Source organism: Artemia franciscana, chromosome 7 (genome assembly GCF_032884065.1).
Source record: "Artemia franciscana chromosome 7, ASM3288406v1, whole genome shotgun sequence".
Classification (NCBI taxonomy): domain Eukaryota; kingdom Metazoa; phylum Arthropoda; class Branchiopoda; order Anostraca; family Artemiidae; genus Artemia; species Artemia franciscana.
This window is the reverse complement of record NC_088869.1, coordinates 26,800,068-26,816,122: the sequence shown is the minus strand read 5'-3', so window position 1 is coordinate 26,816,122 and position 16,055 is coordinate 26,800,068. Positions and strand designations below refer to the sequence as shown.

The 16,055-nt window shown below is 36.0% G+C and overlaps 1 protein-coding gene across 1 annotated transcript in view; it reads right to left on the bottom strand.

Annotated features, from left to right (window-relative positions):
- LOC136029082 (endoplasmic reticulum lectin 1-like) overlaps positions 1 to 16,055 on the bottom strand; it is a gene marked incomplete in the record, with an annotated part of 524,377 nt that overhangs the window by 502,620 nt on the left and 5,702 nt on the right. The window contains 5 exon segments of the mRNA XM_065707139.1: positions 542 to 662; positions 5,199 to 5,457; positions 10,116 to 10,251; positions 12,684 to 12,764; positions 15,383 to 15,662. Coding sequence (XP_065563211.1) covers positions 542 to 662; positions 5,199 to 5,457; positions 10,116 to 10,251; positions 12,684 to 12,764; positions 15,383 to 15,662 — 877 coding nt within the window.

The window sequence follows — 16,055 nt, the reverse complement described above, 5'->3', positions numbered from 1 at the left end:
ACTGTCCAAAGGGATACTTCTTTAAATCATACTGACGATGTGCCTAACACGCAATGAAATTTAGCTAACGCCTAGATGAACAATTTCTATCTTAGTCAGTTAGAACTAGGGAATCTCATAACTGCTGTTACGAAGAGTCTGCTAGCAAACATCCCGGTACTAGCTAAGTCTCATTGTGATTGTAAATTATCCTAAACCGTCATTGTATGACGCATTATCTTAAAAAAGAGCGTAAAGTTTATCAGCCAAGAACGTTCAATTAATCCCTTTTTTTCTTTCGGAAGTATCAATGTTCTTACGTCATATGTGTTGTCAAGGGTTTCTGGGGAAGTTTTACGGAACACTCGAAGTGTTTTTCAGAACCGCCAAGTTCAAATGATTAAATTTGGTAGAAAAATGGCATTATGACTATAGACATTTCATTTTATGTGGATTGAATTCTTGTCTATAACATAGTCCCAAAACATTAGCCAGAGACATTAAACGTCAAACCCTCAAAATAACAAATATGAGAATAAACAAAGCCAGAAATGAAACTCACCAAAATATTTTGGTGTCTCAGAAGAAGTGACTCACTTTCAAGTTCCATCAAGGCAACTGGCCGTTTCGGATTCTCTCCAATCGGAGTACATGTAATCTTCTTTTCGCTAGACTCAACTGGCCTAAAAAAAAAAAAAACAGAACCTGTAATAATCAGGATCACCACTGACCCACACAAAAAGAACCGAGAAAATCATCCAAAAATGAATAGACTAGACAAATAAAATGATTACGGCGGATACCTGTTAAAATTACGTCATTCTCTAACCCTTTCATTCGAATTTTTAATATTTCGACGTTTTAGTTGATACTACAGGAATTCTATTGCTCTTTTCTCATGTATAAGCTTGATTCGGTACCCTTTCTTTGCAAACGAAAACAAACAAAATTTATTGTGCAAAACGTTACCCGAAAGCCCAAGGGGTACCAAACCTTGGCTACCACTCAACCTATTGAATAAGGCATGGCGTATATCTTAACAAATGGTAAGTTTTTCGGCAAGACTTCATCGTTATAATGCGGAATGTTTGTATTTTTTGATGAAATTCAAAACAATATATCAATTCATGGCACCCTCGGTGATGATCTAAAGGCATACAAGCTATGGCACAGGATTTTTTTTTTCCTAATCGAGAAGACTAATGCCAAGGCTAACTATTGCCGATTAGTGCTGTAATTATGACGATTTGATTCATAGTGCTTTGATTCAATTCATTGAGATGATTTAAACAACTTTGAACTATCTGCGTATATAGTTGACTAACCTTCAGTCTCACTGAAAATATTTCAGTATTTACACGAAAAGAGAACATGGTTAGGTCAACAGCATTTCCTTCCACCATCTGTTCCGCCATTACTCTTGTGACCAAATTGCAAAAGAAAAATTGATTTTCTACCTTCTTAAACATATTGCACAGTAAAAATAAATTTGAATAGGCTTTTAGAAGAGTGCTTACATTGTAAGCGAATCGGAACTCCCAGAGAATACCAGGACTTCAAACTGGAAAAACTACCTTGCTTCTTTTTCATCTTCAAATAGAGTCGTCTCATTGCTAGTCAATTTTGTCAATTTATGCTTGCCCATTTTTCACAAGAGGTAGGGATGTCAACATTATTCTGAATCAGATTAGAATATTTGAAGCAACGTTAATAACAACACCACAGACATTTTGAAAAAATCATTTCTTATCTTAAAATAAAAAAAAAACTAAAAAATTCCCAATGGAAAATGGTGGATTATAGGTCTAGGTAGTTTTTCCTTCATTACTAATATCTATTACTAAGCGTACATTCGGCGAAAGTGAAGAATTTACGACACTGCTCTCTGTTTTACGACAAACATAGCAAATGTCACCACCTGCAAAGTGCTTCTTACTTAATTTGTTTCCAACAAACATAGGAAAGGTCATAACATAAAAACATAGGACAATAGGAAATGTCCAGAAACATGGGAAATGTCAACACCTGCAAAGTGCTTCTTATATAATTTGCTTTCAACAAACATAGGAAATGTCATAACATAATAACATAGGAAATGTCCAGATTTGTTCAGAAACATAAGAAATGTCAACACTTGCAAAGTGCTTCTTATTTAATTTGCTTTCACCAAAAAAGGGCATTTTAAAGGAAAGTAGAGAGATATTAAAACCTGAAACGAACAGAAAGGTCATACAATAAGTCAAAGCGAAAGCAAATGAGTACAGCTTACAAACCTAACTAAAAGAATGAGCATGATCAACCTACAATGACTGAATAAAATAACACAATAGAAATCAAAATGAGTAATTAAGTCAAACTTATAACGAACCGAAAGTACCATGAATAACAGTGGACCTCCATTTAAATTAAAGTACCATTTACACTATATCCAAAACATTATTTTTTTTAAAGTACTTTTTTTGTCATAGCATAAAAATAAGCAAATTAATCATCACATTTACATGACAGAACATTTTCCAAATAAATATAATTGCGATTTACACTTTGGTTTTGCTATTTTATAACGATACTTTTTTTTCATCGCTATTTCTGTTTTCGATTCCGTTTTACTGCAGTGTAGAAAATTGATGCCTACATAACAGGTTTAACAGATCAACTGGTGGTTTTTGGAGTAGTATGTTCATCACTTACTTACTTGTAATAGTTGAGGGATCAGACGTGGACGCCTCACCCGGCACCTAGAAGACTACGTGTGGTTGACTCATTTGTCGCGATCTTGTGTCAATTCTTCAGCAAACCGGAGCCAGCAGATCTCCACTTTCTGCCAAACCTTCGAAATTCGCCAATCCGGTCGAGGTAGTTTTTGGCAGTTGCCCACCAGTTCTTCCATTTATTGCAGGATCTCCTGCTAGAAGCACTTACTTTATGATGCGGTCATTGGATCTTGTATTTGGATCTGTATTTGGATTAAGCAGGTCTTCGAAGTGATTCTTTCAGTGATCATGTTTATCTTGTACGTCTGGGATCGCACTTCCTTGAGCGTCTTTTAAGGGACCAGCGATAGGTGACTTTTTTTTGCAGTTATTCCTTTGATGGTTCTATACAGTCTTCTCGAGTCATCATTTCTGGCTGCTTTTTCCATCTCTAAAGCACCTTCCTCCCACAAGTGCTGGAGGTCTTGACGTAAGCTGGTTTTAACCTGTATGCGTAGCGACTTTTTTACTGCGATTCATGCGTTTGATGCCTGTCGCTTAGCCTTGATTAGCTTTACAGTTTTCTCTGAGACATGATTTTTCCTCGTCTTTACAGGAGAAAGCCGATAACTTCAGCGGCCACATTTTCAGCGGTGTTCCGGAATTGTTTCCATCAGGTCGTAGGGTCTTCATAACAGTCTGTCAGGCTTACGAACTGGTTCTGTAACTTCAGGCAAAAGTCTTCTTTCACCATTCCGATTTTCGGTTTCTCCACATTCAACTTCCTTTTTTGGGGGGTGTCTGTTCCTCATGCTCAAGTTCAGGAGTATTTTCCCACCTACAAGCATATGATGGCTTCCAGATTTTGACCCCTCTATAAGCTCGAGAATCGATGAGTGAGGAGCACCAACGCAGACGGATCGATATGTGGTCGATTTTGGCAGCTGTGGAGCCATCTTTTGAGCGCCAAGTTATCCTTTGAGAGGGTTTGTGTTGGAACATGGTGTGCGTGATGGTAAGATTATGAGATATCGCGGACTGGAGTGGTCTATCCATATTGGGGCACCGCTAGCCGTATGTGAATGGACCAACAGTATCGAGAACATTAGGGTATGTTGGGCCAACACGGGAGTATCAATCACCCGCTAAAATTAGGAAGTCTCGTTTGGGGTATTTCTACACTGTAATCTCCAGATCAGTGTAGAAGGAGTCCTTATTAGCATCCTTTACCACTCTCGTTGGTGCGTAAATGGCAGTGATAGAGATGTTGGATAATCAGTATGTTTAGCTTGCTGAAGCAATCTTTTGAATTTATGGATCAATAAATGACCCTTCAATTGATCTTCATCATTTGAAAGGAGTCTATTCAAAAGCCAGAAAGCATTGAGGAAATTAATTGTACATTATACTAATGAAAATAAATCATTTATTTCAACCACAATGCAAAACAGAAAAAAGAATTGCTGGCAGTTTATACAGTATATAATTGCTAGTAAATTAATAAAAATTGAAAACTACTCAAAATAAGTTTCGATTTTAACAAATAACAAATGACGCTAGAGCTTTAAGAGGATTGTAGGGGGTGGCAACTCGACTCTTGTTTGCAGTAGTTTCTGTTAAATTTAAGTCATATTATTATGAAAAAAAAAACTATTATAGCGGGTAGTTACCTTTGAGAAGAGATTGAATTTACTGACAGTAGACGGCATCAATTACAATGCTCCCACAACCTTTGAATCAGCAATAATAAGACAATTACAAAGAAAACAAACAAAGAAAAGAGATTTAGAAAAATGAGAAATCAGCAGAGGCACAAAAAGCCAAGGAAGAAAAATACATTTTGATGGCAAATAACAATAATAAAACATATATTTAACGAATATAAATTATTTTTGTTAGTATATATTATAAATAATAAAACTACCCTCCATCTCGAAACTGTGGTTTACACCGAGTCTGTACGAAGTCAGTCCGTAGCTTAGAAAATTTGTTTTGTACTGAGTCACGATTTAGGTCGTTTTCTCACCGAATGTGTCATTTGCACTTTTTCGGGCCTTTGTCCCTGAGACTGCCCTGTTCCCCGCCCTGAAAATGGTTTTTGCAGTTTCATTTATCAAAAAAGACAACAATAGCTTCGATAATGTCAAAGACGAAACTCAGTACAAAAACCCGAAGCAATTGTTTTTACCCTATTATCTCTATTCCCAGACAATTTAAATAATTTTAGAATTCTTCCCATAATATAATTTTTATTTTTTTAGTTTTTTCTTAGTTCTATTAAATAAATTCCTGAAATGTTCTTGATTCATATCCGGAATCTCATTAAAAATTCCAAAGTAAATCCCGTGAAATAATTCACGCTTGTCGCGTGTATTTGTTAAAATTAACAATTTTAGCCTTCAGGTTTTAAGCTATGCTAATGAAAATACGACCTTAAGGCAACTTCCATGTTCTCTGACGCAAGTTCTGTTGAAACACAGTCTTCATTTAAGATAATGTAAAAGAAAAATATAATAAAAGTCTTACTTGTACAAAGGGTGTTTACACAAGCTCGGAGTTAGAACCACAACTTCATACTCACAAGTAGAAACTTCTTCAATGCTGTATATTTCATGTTTGCCTGGTGGGTGACACACGTAAATTACCTTAGTAGAACGTGGTTTTCCACTCAAATCACAAACTGTACCTCCGTCCATTTTAATTTCCAAATAAGGAAGAGTTAAACTGTCTATTTTACGAAGTGGAACGTCTTTTGCCTTTAAAGGATTCTCTTCAAACTGTTTGTCTGCAAGATAAGAGAAGAAAAAATTTGTAAAATTAATTATATAACCGTAGAAACAGCTTTTTAAGAGAGGGAGCGAGAGAAAGAGACAGAACGATGAAGATGACGAACGGGTCTCGATACAGCTTAGTATAGAAGGTGTGGAAGAAGGTTTTCTAAGAAGATTTTATTCCGAGTTTAAAAGAATTTAGCTCATACGTTTTTATTATGACTTTCTTTCATATAAACATCAAAATCTACCAATTATTTAAGCATGGAGTTTTGACCTGTTAGTAGGACACATAGTCACGTTCAGGTTCGATCGTTAGGTGGGAAGAGGGGAAAGATTAGAGCAGGATTTTCTGTGTGCGGAAGGGGGTAGTTAAAAAAAGTGTTTTTAAAACCCAACATTCATATTTTTGGACGAAGGGTCCTTTAGACTAATCATAGCATCCTCTCCATCTACAATAGACCAGTGATGCATCAAAACAGTTAATTTTACAAAGAGAAAACCGTCTATTAAACTGGTTTTAAATAAACCAATTAAATTGGTTTATTAAATAAACCAATTAAATAAACCAATTAACCAATTATAATTAAATTGGTGTTATATAAACCAATCCAGTTGGGGCGAAACAAAATTAAGATTTGACAGAAGGTATTAATTTAGGTAATGTTTTTTAGCTTTGTTTTTTTTTGTAAATAAATAAATTAATATTTAAGGTGCTTTTTCAATTTGGATTATAGAGTAAAGGATAATGCTAAGGTTAAGTAGCTTCTTGACACTCAATGTTTCGGTTGACTTTGATCCTCATTTCTAAGCTACTTCCCCTCCAGAACTTTAACGTGTTGTAACCTGAGAAAACAGGCGAGCTACATTATGACAGAAAGTACTGAAACTAAATCCTGAAATGGGGAAAATGTTTTTTTTTTCAGCTGATTAACTGCTTCTTTATTTTGAATACCAGTCAGATGGCCATACGTAGACTTCTGAAGGAGGAGGAAGATAAAATTCTTCTCTTAGATCAATTGAACTGCTTCCTTGAAATGTTCAAACTAGTTGGGACCGGAACTCTCCGTGGTCGATAGGCTGAAATTCTCGCCTATGCAGTCACGGGCCTCAAAGAAGGTACTTTATGGAAATCTTCATTGAAATTGTGAAAACTATGCGAGCTGGTTACTGTTATTGGCGGGAAAATATTCTATCGTTGTAATTCTTCTATTCCTGAAACGTTCAGGAGAAACGCTTGCACATATAACTCATATTTTAAAAATCAAAAAAACCAATTATATCAAAATTTACGTCTGACTTAGATCTGGTATCGAGCCGAAACTAAGAATTTGTAGCAGAATTATTTGGTGATTTGATATAAACATTATATGGGAAGGATGAATATGACATTTTCAATAGAATTCCGATTTTTCCATAGATACTACATAGTGTGCAAGACGTAAATTACCACATGATGAGTTACCACTAGGTAACTTACCCGGTAACTGTAAGTTTTACGGCAAACTTACTGGTAAGTTTCATAAGCGGTAAGTTTAAGTTTTTGATGAACAAAAATATTTTCAGGCGAAACAAATCCATCCACAAGAGCTGCCCCTTCACAAAAATCTATCGTAAAAAATTTCTTTCATCAGATTCCATGCATGAGTCTTATCCCTTTCAGCTTATTATTACCTCTTTGTCATTTCCTACCCGAGTAAAAAAAGAAAAGAAAAAAGGGATACGTGATGAGTCAGTCAGTCTGAATAAAAAGATGTTCATTGCATATGTCAATTTAATTTGACTTTTGACTCAATTTTCTTTGACTTTTGACTTTAGGCATATTAATAAAAAACATTACCGTCCAATCTCTTCTAATGTAGCATTGCAATGGTGACACAGCAGCAACTAGTGCCCAAACATAAATCTTTCCCATCATCTCACTAGATTCTTAATTATTACAGGATGAAGCGTCATTATAAGGTTGTTTCCACAAAATCAAAGTGACTTTCTTTGGAATCTTGGTTTGGAATGAATACTTGTGCTCGCCTTTGCCAATGTTTTGATTGTTTGTCTTATTTTACAATGTCAGCCAAATATGCTTCACTGCTCTCTACCCGCCCATCACTGCATATACTTATCAAGTACTTTCATGCTTTATTGCATTCGTTAGTATGGGGTAAAAAACGCATATTTGATTTTTGATTTGTTAAACTACAATTGCTACCAGCTTTTATCCTGCTCGGTGCCAGGTACCCCAGAAAAGTTTTCTTTTTTTGTTGTTTTTATTGTGTAAGCTTTTCTTCTATAAAAGCTATGCAGTTAAGGTATCAAAAAGGAAAATTTGCTATACAGTATTTAATGAATGTGCAGCTTTTTCTTAAAGGTAAGATTACTTGATGGGTAAAAACAAACGGTTTTGAATAAATTGCATACTTTAGCGCATGAATTCGAGCCAGAAAAAGAAGTCTAACAAGGTGCAAAACGTTGCGTTTTTGGATGAGTTTACAAATTCGTAAGTCGAATCAATGAGCTTGCTAAATTTTCCTACCAATTTCGGAAGGATGGTGATTCATTTAAGGAACGATCTGAAGCTGACTTTGTCGGGGTCTTGAACACAGAACTCAGCAACGGCATTTCCAAAGGGGGCCCATTATCCAAATCATTTACTATGAGACTGCAAAAGCTATCGGATCGGCAGCTTGTTGGTGGGCTGTTTTTTTTTTTTTTGCAAAGTTGGTGCTTACAAGAGTGGCTGCAAAAATCTGAAAATTTGTGTTACTGTGCCTCCTCCTGCGACCGATTCTGATCAGGTTACGGACTAGTAGAGACCCACCGTAGAAACCACATCAAGCATGAAACGGGGAACGAAATTCAAATGGTCTGTCAGTCACTCAATAGCAAAAAAAAATTAGCATTGCCGTGCAGCTTCAAAAATGCCTGGAAATCGACGTGAAAAGCTGCTATCGTGTCTTTCTATCAATAGTTCACTGTCACGTGATAATGGATATGGTCTGGTGGAAGGTGATCTGCCAGGTATAGCATTTGAAGATGCACCAGATGAGGAGGAGGAGGAGCAGCTTTAGCTTATCTCTTTTAAAGAATTATCTGAAGCCTAAAGTGCAATTTTTGTATCCCCCCCCCCCTATAAACGAATAACGAAATAAACAAATAAAATGATGAAAAATAATATTTTTCTTATCAATCTGTCGGAGAAGAGAGAATATTTTCTTTTAAATTCATGTGTATTTGAACCTTACAACTTATGCGGTAACTTACATTAGCTTACCAAAGTTACCGGCAACTTATTCGGTAAGAGTAAACTTCGGAATTTACCGATAAATCTTGCACACTAACACTGCAACTACAGTATTTTTTCCGTAGACAGGCATCAAATTCCACAGATCTATGAAAAAGAATCCACAGAAGTGGAAACACTGCCTACCACCTGCTAGCCGATTGACTCTTGAGGAAAGCCACTCCTGTTTTTCGTTACCAGCCTGTATACCTTGTACAGGCAATAAAGATGCACTCTAAAACAGCATCCCTTGTCATAGACGAGTAAGAGTAAATTCTAAGAATCTGAATTATAAAAAAAAAAAAAAAAAAACTACTCACAGCTCTAAACAGTCTCAAAGAGATGAAAATTTTACCAAAGCAAAAAATGTTCAGGGACTAAATTCAATTTTAAGGGCCATTAAGAAATTTCACTTCGTTTTAAGGACTTGCCGGGCTTTGTTTCAGCCCTTTGCTGATGGTACATGCCTAAACTTGTGCTTAATGCAACAAAAAGCAAAGATTTTCAGGGTTGCGGAAGAAAACCGATAAATCTTGAAAAATCACAGCAAGCATATTGAAAAAAAAATATTACTATTTAAAAAGATTAAATTCACAGAGTGGAGGACAATAGCTTAAGCATGTATAAATTCTGTAGAGCCACATATGATATTCAACCGTGGCCTTTTTAAGATCTTATTTAGCACACAACATTTTTTTTCTTTATTCATATTCACAAAGTCAACAGTTCAAAGATTGGCTTCAACTAATCTAGGATCGAAGGCTACCTATTATAAATATAAATTTTATAATCCACTAAAAGACACAAATAAAACGAAAGCAAAGAGAAAAAACAAACAAGACAACTGAGAGCAGGCGGGACACGAAGGAGATTACCCCGGCGTTGTGAATTCAAAATGCAATACTTCATAGTTTAGTCCTTTACAGACGAACAACCGTTTTCATTTTACGAGCTCAGGATTCGTAAAACGAAAGGAGGAAAAATATCCCAGCGTTTAATTTCCCCAAGGTGCAGTTCCAGCAGCCATGAATTATCAGGTCCAATTTTTATCCCTTTTTTCTGTAAAATATGTCTATGCTTAGGCACGTGAATACCTTGCGTTATGGCTCATCTTAGAAGACAGCGGTCTTAGGGGGAGATGGGCGGATCAAGATACAACAATTCTGTAGAGTGGTCTATACAGCACAAAACCCTTAGATATGCAATTTATTTTCGGTACTTTACTTCCATTTATGCAAATGTTTTTAATTTTTCTACATCAACGGAAAATCCCCTGCTGGTCTTTCTTCAAATGGCCTCCTTAATCAGTACTTTATTTATTTTATAATTAGTCAGTTTAAAGTTGACTGACAGAGTTTGTGTCACACAATTAAAAAATAAGCGAAAAGAGCTGACCTAGTGCTTCAAGCTTGTCTTTATCATAATACCCAAGAAAATATTCTTGAAGCTTCTGTTTCTTTGCATCCCTTTCTTCATGATACTGACGTAGATGACGTCCATGACAAAGCTCGTAAGTCCAGTAGCTTTCAATCTGAAAAAACTTTAATCATCACAAATACTATATGATATAAATGACGAACTTTCAAAGCAAAGATACAAACACAGGAAGTAGCTATTGAATAATACTATTGAATGCATTATTTAACTGATTTTCTTCAATTGAATAGTGTATAACAGTAACAACAGGAACTTAAAATGGTTTTTACACAGCAAAATACCTACTGCTTATTTAAAAAATAGTAGAAAATCAATAAATAGGGCAACAATCAATGGACATATTCTTCAATTTCAATTAATTCTATGATGAATGCCCTGACGAGTATAGGCTAGGTATAAAAGGCTGGAGCTGTCCCGGTCCTGACACGGTTTGGGATCTTGGCTCCGTCGTAAGTTCCTTTCTCCGTCTCTATCCCCGACAGGAAAATCCTTGCTTGCGTGGCCTCAGGGTGGACCTTTCACTAATTTCCCTACGCAAAACTGTGACAGATAAAGCTCTCCAAGGTGACCTTGAGGAGTGCAGACCACGAGGAAATTATAGTCTAGTGAACGTCACAGCATTGTATTGGATTATGATCAATAGATAATGCAAAAAAATTGTTTATATTCATTTTTATTACGTTTTTACGAGTCGGACAAACATTTCAGGGAGAGGGGGGAGGGGTCAAACCCCCTACCCCCCATACTAGATACAAGCTTGTCACTAATTATAAATTTATCGAATACCCTACCCATTTAACTGTCTGGTCTTTATTAACATTTTACTGACATTTAGTTTTACTAACATTTCAGTTTACTAAAATTTAGAGATAATATTGGGCAAGAAAGAAAATTTTATTATTTATGCCTGACTCAGGCCCTAAGAAATCAGAGTCGTTCAAAAGGGGAGGGCCAGAACAGCTGCCCAGGCACCTCAGCTTGGGGGTTGCCCACTTTCATCAAATCTTTCATTTTGATTCGGCTTTTTTCTTACCCCAGAAAAAAGCAACATAGTGTCAGTTAAATTCACGGTTTTTTCAAGAGAGGATAAATACCCAAAGGAATATTTCATATATTTAATTCTGTGTTGAGTTGAAGCAAAGTAAAAGTTCTTGAAGCACTTTACCCTCTTGAAATTAATTTCGATTTCAAACCTTTTTAATTTTACAAGTTTTATGAAAATATCACATTATTCTTTTATTTGTTCTATCTAACTGTATTTTATTGGACAATCCATTAATCTTTTTCTGGATAAGGATTACTCCAAACCGTAAGCTGGACAGTAGGATTAATGGAATTGAAGCTTTTATAAAATTACTCCTCATCAGAAAAATAGTACCACAATCAACCTTATGAAGCCGAATTACAATAGATAGAAACAATTGGGCTATTAAAAATTATGCTGTTCCACCATATTTGTGAGCCACCAAACTTCCATTATCAATATTACAAGGGTAATTTAATGTTCTCAGATTTCTTAAGAAAGCTGGATAAATTCCTCGAAAAACAAGACGTCAAAGGATTACATCTTTTTTAAGATTCATTTCTGATAAATTTGACAAAATAAACACTCCTAGAAGCTTATATTTATGATTTACGTCTTTTAGCTTTAAATGTGCTCTCCCCTTATCCCCTTAACTTGAAAATATTATTTTGCTTAAGCCCCAGAAATCTTGCCTTTTTTTTGTGAAGAAAAAATTGCAGGTTGAAGTGGCATAGTCTCATATTATCAACAATAAATAATATAAACCAGATTTCGTACACAAAACAACTAAGAATCGCACAGTAAAAGCTACTGTTAAAGGTATTTTTACTTTTGTACATGAATGTTTAAATTACTATACCTTTTTTTACAGTTAAAAAAAAGTTTGGAAGAACAGGAAGATAGGTCCACAAATGGATATAAAATAATGGAAGATATAGTGATGACGCGGTCAAATATGACTCAGAAGCATGGGCGCTCCGAAAAGCGGATGAAGACTTACTAGATGTTTTCCAGAAAAATTGCCTACGGATTGTTGCTGACTAACCGTATTTCGAACAGTAGGCTGTTCGAAAAATGTGGTTCAATCCCGCTTTCTAGGGTTATAATGAAAGAAAGGTTGAGATGGCTAGGGCACGTTCCGCGGATGAAGGAAGAAAGATTGCCGAAGATTGTCCTTTTCGCCCAACCGTCTAGGGCTAAATGGAATGCAGGTTGTTCTCGTCTGGGGTAGGAGGATGTCATAAAGAAAGATTTAAAGAAAATACGAATTTCCTCGGAGGTTTAAAGAGGGAGGCTTAGAATAGATTGGGATGAAGGAGAAGCGTGCGTAGCTGTGTTGGCCTCAGGCGGCTTGGTGCTGCGGTGAGTTGTTAGTAGTAGTAGTGCTGTACCTACACTGTACCAAATCTTCATTACACTCAACACCAAACAAATTCTTTTTTTGCTGCGTTTTCCAGTCTTTTTTATATTATAACAAAGCGATAATGGATATAAAATCATACCTTGTAGGAGCATGTTAAGAGAGACATCAGTGGCATCATCAATTGTATGGGGTTTGGTCCAGTGTATTCAAGCATTTCGTCCTGAAAACAAAACTACTTTAAATTTACTGCTACCATATTGAAAGGATAATCAAATCCTTTGTGTAAGGACGGAACTCTTATGGGCAACATATTGGCATCTCAGTCTAAAATCAAAAATTATGTGAAAAAAAGGAAAAAACCGAATTGTTTGGTCTTAAAATACGAAGATGTAAAAAAAAGGATTATAGGATTTTTCTTAAATATGTGGTCCTTCAGAATACTCCTAAGAGTTGAGTTCCTGTCTGTACCCCCACCTATCTATGCTCCCTTATATTTAAAATAGGGCAATAAATGTACTAGGGATATATTGCAGAGATGGGTGATGGCAAGCTGCATATGACCCATGGTATTGAATACTGGCCTCCCGCTAGATTTCTTGTGAAAAATATGAACTTTTGACCACAAAAATACGAACTTTATGAACGTTTGATTGCGCTTTTTATGAACCAATTATGACCCTAAATTTACGATAGGTGCATCTCCGAAACTGACCGTGGACACAAAAAGTGGCAGCTGGTGTTTTTAGCATTGATGCATATATTCTTGTTTTTTGTGTGTTTTTTTCATGATTTCAGTTAAATATTTTTAATTTGTATAAAAGTACAAAGTACAACCGTACGAAAAAAAAGTACAAAATCCTCCACTCGCCTTGTTCTTTTGGCAAAATATGACAAAACTGTGGACGACTTTGGTTTGTTTTCCCTGCTCTATATCTGCTCAATTTCTCTGGCTGCCTCATCTTCTTCGCGCATCTTCCGAATATGATCGAAGCCTTGATCATTCTTTGTGCGAGGCTTATTTCTACAAAGTCTTTGGCATCTATGGCTTTTTTCAGCTTCTTATAAGCTTCTTAAAGAAGCTACTTGTCTTTTCTTCTTTTCAATTTACTTCTTTTTATCAAATCTTTTTCCAGGTGTTCAATGGTTTTCTTTGCAGATAACATACTCTATTTCTTTTTCTTCTCTTCTTCAGCCTGTCTAGATCACTCAGATTCCAGGCACAGTTTACAGCTCTGGCACGCATTTCGCGCCCAATTAAGGAGCTCTCTGGTAATAAGGACTAGGGCCGGTTTTCAAACTTCTTTAGAGCGTCAGAAACTATCAGTCTAGCATTGTGCATTTTCAATTTCATTAATGGTTTTTCCTCAGTCACTATCTGTCCTGACCGGGAAAAATAACCTTCAGCGTCAGCGTTCCCATGTAACATGCAGAGAGCTACTTTTACTATCTTTGAAACCAGGGGATGGTCTCTCCTTGACGGTTTTCTGACTAAAAACCAAGCACCACAAAACATCAATCCTCAATGAAGTCATGTTCTTAGGCAAACTCATTCCAGCTGGAGCAAGTACCATTCATCAATGGCAGCTTCAGTAACCACACAGAAAGGCATAAATCCAACGATTTTCACAGAGTATATTGTTCTTCTCTCAGGATTTAAATCCTCCAGCCGCAGGCATCAGAAATACAGAAGGGCACTTTGACTTAGTGGTTCCTCTTCTATATAGGGACAAGCGGCCAGGTAAGTAGTTCTGATACAACTCCTAAAGTTCAGAGAATTAACTTTGTACTTTCGACAGCCATTCTTCCACGGCTCACCGCATGCTACTTTATCGGATGGAAGAAAATCCCTGCTTGAATGGGAGAGCTCCGAGAAAGTTTTAATAAGCTCTTAAGCATTTGCTTTGCTTGTCTTTTATAAGGAAAAAGACAGTAATCGCAAGTACTTTCCAGCTGATGACAAGAAAAATAAGAATTTTATGAACCTTTTATGAACCTAAGTTAAAAATATGAACTTTTTTCATAATTATGAACCCAGTGGGAGGTCTGTGAATATTCTCTTGTCTCCAGAAGTCAGTGAGATCCAAAGACCTTCACAATCTATGGGAAGAGCCACAGTTAATGACGACTGTGACACGGGAGCTTTGCTCTTAGTCAAAGGCGAGACCATCTTAGAGATCAACTGTTGGAATATTATGCAATTCCAGGTGAAGAAGAAGCTAAGTCTATACATTTTGGTAAAATCCAAAAGGACCTGTTTCTACTTAAATACAGTTTATTTTTCAAAGCAAGAGGGGAGAAGGGGTCTTTGAACTTTTGTTGGAGAAGTCTTTCCTCCCATCCCCTTAGAATATCTAATAGTAGTAGTGAATGGCAAAGCTATGTTGGGGTGAGGACTTGGCTCTCTTCAAAAAAAGAGGGGAAAAATTCTAATTATGAATTGCAAATTAGTTGAAAAGTAAATTGGGTAATGAGAAGGTTTAGTGGAAAAAGAAATTATTGCTCTGTTTAATATTCTATGTAGCTCTTATACCAACCACAAAACTTGACCATCCTGAATATTATTTTAGGGGTTAAGGTTGGTTGAAAATTATCTGGAGGTAAACATCCAACAATATATGTTTTGTATATTTAAAGCATAATTCAGGTTTATTAGCCACACTTAGAACTTAGACTGAAAACTAACTAATTGATTTTCTAAGGGTTAACTGGAAGTAGGCTGAAAAATAATTAAAAGAAGTCGTTTTCACCTACATAGATAAAAGTCAAGCTGATTAAGATATTAAGCAAAAACAAATAATAACTTTAAAAAAAGGACAAGGTATTAGCAAATAAATTCACCTTTTTTTCTTCCGTTTCATTAGGCAGGTAACACAAATATTCCTCTCCATTTGCTGTTTTCATTTTTAGTGATTCTAATCCTTCATAGGGGTTTGCATCAGACACAGTTTCTCCACCATCCTGAGTGTTTTCAACCACCTCAGCCAATGGCTCAATATCAGGCTTCTCCCATGTCAGCTTGTATAATCTTGTGTCATCAAATGGATAAAACTCTTTCAAGTCATAGAAACAGACGACTACATAAATCAAGTGAAAGAAAAAAGGAATGGAGAATTTCATCCTAAAAGAAAGATATTCATTTTTACCTCCAAGGGTTAAGAAATTTGAACTAAAACCTTCACTGAACATAGTGTTGACTGTCATACAAAAGTAAGAAAAGTCACCTCCAAAGAATCCATACTATTCAAGTACATAGGTCAGCCATTCAAAAACCATTCCTGAGCAAAGAACTCATTTCAAGGAATAGGCTTTTATTTTTGGATGAAACACACAGATATAACCCTTGGGGGAGATAAGGAATTTTTTCATCATAGAGAGTCAGCAGCATCATAATATATCCTAGGCCTTAATTTTTTGTCACAGGGATCCTTCAGATCAATCTTTAGGGGATGCTCATATCCCCTCCTGCCTGTGTGTAAGTATGATCATAGCAGTGAATATTGGGGTCTTTGCT